The sequence below is a fragment of the Anas platyrhynchos genome, chromosome 9 (assembly GCF_047663525.1).
Source record: "Anas platyrhynchos isolate ZD024472 breed Pekin duck chromosome 9, IASCAAS_PekinDuck_T2T, whole genome shotgun sequence".
Lineage (NCBI taxonomy): Eukaryota > Metazoa > Chordata > Aves > Anseriformes > Anatidae > Anas > Anas platyrhynchos.
In genome coordinates, this window is record NC_092595.1 from 24,308,771 (window position 1) to 24,314,592 (window position 5,822).

Consider the following 5,822-nt stretch of genomic DNA (forward strand, 5'->3'; position numbering starts at 1 on the left):
AGCACTTGATGATGACTGCTGCCTGCCTGTGTTCTTTCTCTCAAAGACAGGCAAATACTTTAAATCCCAGACTGCAGAATTAAAAAATAGACAAAACGAACCCAGAATCCCCTTCAGAAGAGTTCTTTGGGTGCAAAGACACAGCCCAAAGGGTGTGTGGATGATTTTGAAAAAAAAGCAAACTTTACTCTGTCACTTTCCAATTCACACAAATATGTTCCACACAAGCTTATTAAATATTCATCGATAATGAGTTGCTTAGAGTGATAACTTGACTACCAGGTCTGAAACTTGTTCCGGGAGGATCGAATATTGCAGCTGCACTGAACCTGATTGATTTCAGTTGGGTTCTGCATGGGTGCTTGAGTCCACCTGCACAGAATAAATACGTATGTATCTCCAGTTTTGAAAAAGAAGATTCCATTTTGCAGTGTGTAGGTTGAATTGAAGAGCTGCTTGGACCCATGTTTTCCGAAGTAGAGATGGAATAGTATAATGAAAGCAGTATTACTCTTAGTGCTCATGTTCAATGATTCAGAGAGATGTAACTGCTATGTAACAGCAGGAAAGGTGCAGAATCCAATTACAGCTTTTAATGTTTGGATTTACTGATTAGTTTTATCATTTCAAATGTTCTACTTCTGGTTCTTGTTTGCTTATCTTTGTTACTTGCTAAACATTAAATTGTACGAGAACTGGAGATGGTGTTGTGGGTCATGTGTCCCGTGCCCCCCCCCCTCCGCTCCCCCATTTTATACCTGTCTGCAACCAAGTGGAAAGAAGGGATTAATGTGAACTTGATAGTATTTTAATGATTTTACTGCTATGAATTGTTTTCTTTTGTTGTTTGTTTGTGTGTGTGTTTTTTTTTTCCCCTCCCAGTAGTGCATGTCCTGTATTGCATTAGTGCTGCAATACGACACTGGTGGGGGATGCTGCTTTATGAGCTATGGTGTCCCACTACTGATACAGTTACTCCTGATTTAATGTAGCCTAATGCTGTTACAGACTGTTCCAGAATTTAAAATTAACATTTTTTCTTTAGCTAGGTTAAGGTCATTTCATCTTTTAGTGTGTATGTAAAACCAAAGAAATATTAGATTCTTATCCTTATAAAGGGATATGAATAGAAGCCTTTTAATGCAAAGAACTCAAGGATCAGGTCCAAAGGATAAAATAACTGCAGGAGTTTTATGCCGCAAGATGTTTCAGAGGTATATCCTTTTTCATTATATGCTGTGTCTAAAGCTGCAGGTCAATTGTTATAATTGTTATAAGCTCATCGGTTTTCAACTTTGTATTTATTTTGTAAAGTAGATGCACTTTATTTTTGCAGAATGTGTCTTTAAATGCTTCCTCTGGTCTGCTGTAGGTTTAAAAGACAAACAATAACAACATAAACCCCATTCCCCCTTGCTTTTTTGTGAAATACACTTTTCTCCAATATTTAGTGTTTCTTTAATTAAGTTTTGCTGTTAATAAGTTACTGTAAGTGCCCCCATCGCCCCGCGCTGCCTGGGCGCCCTGTCTGCCCTCGTGCTTTGGAGTGGGCTGGGGAGAGCAGAGCCCTCCTGCTGAATGGGGTTAAAACTATTCACCTTAGACATGCCCTGCCAGCCCCCAAGGTTTTCCTCAGAGGAAGTTTAGCTGTTAGTATTCCAGCAGAAAATTTGGGAGGAATAGAGAACTCCTTTTATGAGGAATGTAAAGATTGCGCACACGTATATTTAGCTCCTTCACCCTCCTGCAGATTTTTTTGTTGTTTGCTTGTTTCCACAGATGGCAGATGAACTTCCATTTTATCTATGCATGTGCTGTTGCATTCCCGCTATCCAGAAAATACCCGTCCTAGAGCTAACTCCAGTCGCCACCGTCAGTTGAGGCACCATCGCTCAGAGCCAGGCGCAGCTCCCTCGTCCCCTGCCCTACAGCGGGGCCGCAGCCTGTGCCTGCCCTCGCGTGTCCCTGTCCCAGAGCCGTCCCGCTGCCTCTCCCTGCAGCTCGGCGGGCACCCAGGGCTGGGCCCGTGCCCAGCACCCAGGTACTCTGCAGCTCGGGTAACGGGGCAGGGCCCGTCCTGTGGCCCCCTCCCCTCTCGTGTCCCCTGGCGCCTGCTGGGGAGGGGGCCGCAGGACGAGCCCCCCGGCCCGGGGCCGGCTCCCGCCCGTTCCTCGCCCCCCCCCCTCCCCACGGACGAGCGGCGCCGCGGCCGCCATCTCGGGCCGCCCCTCAGCGGCCGCCCGGCGGGGCCGGGGCGCGATGCGCGCTGTGGGCGCGGAGCCCCCCCGGCTCTCCCCGCCCCCGGGGCGGGGCGCAGCGGAGCCCGGCCCGGCGCCGCCTCTGCCCCGGCGGCCGCGGGGAGCTCGGGCTGCGGCGGCGCCGGGCGATGGCGGCGCGGAAGAAGCGCGGGGGGCCGCGCGGCCTCTAAGTAGGGCAGCGGCGGGGCGGGGGGGCGGCGGCGGCGGCGGGGCCGTCGCGGCGGCGGCTGCGCCATGCGGGCCGGGCGCGGGGGGCCGGGCGGGAGTCGGCGCCGGGGGCGGTGCGCCCTGCTGCCCGCCGCGGGGCCCGGGGCGCCGGGGCGCTGAGCAACAGTTGGCCCCGCCGCCGCCGCCGCCCAGCATGAAAGTGTGCCGGCGGAAGGCGCTGGCGCTGTGCCTGGGCTACGCGCTGCTGCTGCTCCTCGCCGCCCTCAACCTGCTGGAGTACAAGTGGCGGCGGGAGCCGCGGCGCTGCGGAGAGCCCCCGGCGGCCCCCCGGCACCGGCCCCCGCCGCCGCCGCCGCCCCCGGCGCCGTCGGTGGGGAGCCGCGGCCCGCAGAGCGCCCGGCGGCAGCTGGTCTACGTGTTCACCACCTGGCGCTCCGGGTCGTCCTTCTTCGGGGAGCTCTTCAACCAGAACCCCGAGGTCTTCTTCCTCTACGAGCCCGTGTGGCACGTCTGGCAGAAGCTGTACCCCGGGGACGCCGTCTCGCTGCAAGGGGCAGCCCGCGACATGCTGAGCTCCCTGTACCGCTGCGACCTCTCCGTCTTCCAGCTCTACAGCACGGCGGGCGCCGGGAAGAACCTCACCACGCTGGGCATCTTTGGGGCGGCCACCAACAAGGTCATCTGCTCCTCACCCCTCTGCCCGGCCTACCGCAAGGAGGTGGTGGGCATGGTGGACGACCGGGTGTGCAAGAAGTGCCCCCCGCAGCGCCTCAGCCGCTTCCAGGAGGAGTGCCACAAGTACCGCACGCTGGTCATCAAGGGCGTCCGCGTCTTCGACCTGGCCATCCTCGCCCCGCTTATGCGGGACCCGACCCTGGACCTCAAAGTCATCCACCTGGTGCGGGACCCGCGGGCGGTCGCCAGCTCCCGCATCAAATCCCGGCACGGCCTCATCCGGGAGAGTCTGCAGGTGGTGAGGAGTCGGGACCCCCGCATCCACCGCATGCCCTTCCTTGATGCCGGCCACAAGCTGGGCGGAAAGAAGGAGGGGGGGGGCGGCTCGGACTACCATGCCCTGGGCGCCATGGAGGTCATCTGCAGTAGCATGGCCAAGACCTTGCAGACTGCCTTGCACCCCCCTGACTGGCTCCAGGGCAATTACATGGCCGTGCGCTACGAGGACCTGGTGGTCGAGCCCATCAAGACTCTGCGGCAGGTGTACGGCTTTGTTAACCTGGCGGTCAGCCCAGAGATGGAGAAGTTCACCCTCAACATGACCAGCGGTCCCGGCTACTCATCCAAGCCCTTTGTGGTGTCGGCCAGGAATGCCACCCAGGCGCTGAGCGCCTGGCGGACTGCACTCAGCTACCAGCAGATCAAGCAAGTTGAGGAGTACTGCCACCAGCCCATGGCCCTGCTGGGCTACGAGAGGGTCGGCAGCCCCGAAGAGGTGAAGGACCTCAGCAGAACGTTGCTCAGGAAGCCGCGGCTGTGACCAGGCAGCGCCAGACACCCCTGGGGGCAGCTGAGCCCCTCCAGGGAGAGGAGCTGGTTCTGCAGGCTTGAAGGAGGGAGGGAGGGAGCTGGGAAAAGCAGCCAGGCTCCCAATTTCCTCTAAAGACTGATGAAGGGTAACATGCAGTAATGCGATGATTTCTTTTTTGTTCATTTGATTGTTTTTTTTTCTTCACTTGCATTGGGTTAGATGCGATTAAAAAAAAATAAAGTGGAACTGAAAATATGTGGAAAGTCCCTTTCCCCTTCTCTAAAATGCCAGGCGAGCTTCTGTACCAAAATCTTGTTTATGGAGTTCTGGTGGGTTTGAAGATGGTTACAAAAACTCCTGCACAATTCCTAATACTTGTATATCTCCCTTGGTGCAGAGGGGGTGCCCTTGGAAAGCGTAATGCTGAAAATAGACTTTTCTTTGAAAGTAAATGTTCAGATATGATAGTAATAACAAAAAACAATAAATGATATTCATTTTTATAATTACCTCAATTGTTTGGGAATTATGGTGTTGCATATGTACAGCTAGAGGGGAGGCTCATTTAATAATAGCAAGGAGGACTTTTTTAAGGGTATGGGTTGAGGGCTGGACTGTAGTGTTTGACGTGTTCAAAGATTAGAAGCTGCTCTCGCAAAAACAAGTACAGATCTCACAAATGCAGTGCAGGTTTTATGGCTATGTCAGAGCAGGTTTCCATATAATGGTTGTCCTTTTTGTTGTATTTAAAAAGTCTTTCAAGTGCCACTGTATTAGTGTCCTAAGAGTTCTAAAATGTTTGCCATCACAGCAGTATTTATTTTTGTCTTGACATATATATCCAGGAGTCACTGTCAAATAGAAGTGGATCTACAGTGTGACAAAAACTGCAGGATTTAAAAGGACATTTATCATACTGGAAACATTAGCATGTGTGAAAACTAAAAATTATAAATATATATATTATATAGTGCTAACGATACAGTGAGATATTTAAGGTATTTCTTGACATTCATTGGTAACAGGCATAGCAGGGAAGCATAGAAAAATACATAAAATGTTTTATTTTCCCCCCTTCTCTAAGTGTCTGAGGGTATATTTATGTATGAGGAGGGAAGAAGCATACAGCTGTGTGTTCATAGTTGTAACGGAGCTGTTACAGAGTCAACCTAGCGTTCGAATTCAGAGAGCGCTGGTTAGAGACTTGCTTGTTGTCAGTTGTCATTGCTCTATGATGGAGCCAGATGGTGATCTGGCTCTTTCTGGGAGCTTTGCCTAGAGACTCTGTCCTGTTGTTCAACTTGATTTAAAAAAAAATAAAAATAATAATAAAAGGATTTTACTACTACTTTTATAATTTTCTGAAGAAGTCCCAGTTTTCTAAAGGTCAAGTGACGTGTTGCATACAAGAAGCGCAAACACCTCAAGTACTTTTTAATCTCGGTGTTGGTCACTAATGCTCTTTAAAGGCTCATTTTGGACCTTGTGTTTTTAAATAGAAGTGGTTTTGTCAAACTGTTCTCTCAGGAGACTACAGACTTTTCTCCAGGAAGTATGTTTTACATTGCCTATCTGTATGTTGTGCTTTCTGCAAATGTGAAGAGTATGGGTAGGAAGAAGGGAATGGATTTGTGAAAATATATTGATACAAACAGGATGCTGATAAGTGTGCGTGTGTGCGTGTATGTATGAAAACGTTAGTGATGTGTAGTGTGTCTACTTCTTGTATTAGACTTTAAGTTAAAAAGGTGATAATGAGCTACTATGCTATTTGAATTCCTGGTGAAATCTTGGCATTAGATGTTAAACTTTATCTGAAAAGGAAATAGACGTTTAATAAACCAGTAAAAAGAGGATTGCATAAGGTTGCCTGTACACTTGCTGAATGACTGTTAAACATGCTCATTGCC

At 50.8% G+C, this 5,822-nt stretch overlaps 1 protein-coding gene across 1 annotated transcript; it reads left to right on the forward strand.

The window, feature by feature from the left end:
* Window positions 1-2,244: 2,244 nt before the first annotated feature.
* Window positions 2,245-4,167, forward strand: CHST2 (carbohydrate sulfotransferase 2). Its single transcript, XM_027464796.3, has one exon. It carries the CDS (start codon window positions 2,260-2,262, stop codon window positions 3,919-3,921), a length of 1,662 nt encoding a protein of 553 aa, XP_027320597.3. The 5' UTR covers window positions 2,245-2,259; the 3' UTR covers window positions 3,922-4,167.
* The last annotated feature ends 1,655 nt before the right edge of the window (window positions 4,168-5,822 follow it).

Bases quoted from the DNA above. Each gene is read 5' to 3' on its own strand.
- CHST2 (XM_027464796.3), top strand. From the start codon at position 2,260: ATGCGCGCTGTGGGCGCGGAGCCCCCCCGGCTCTCCCCGCCCCCGGGG.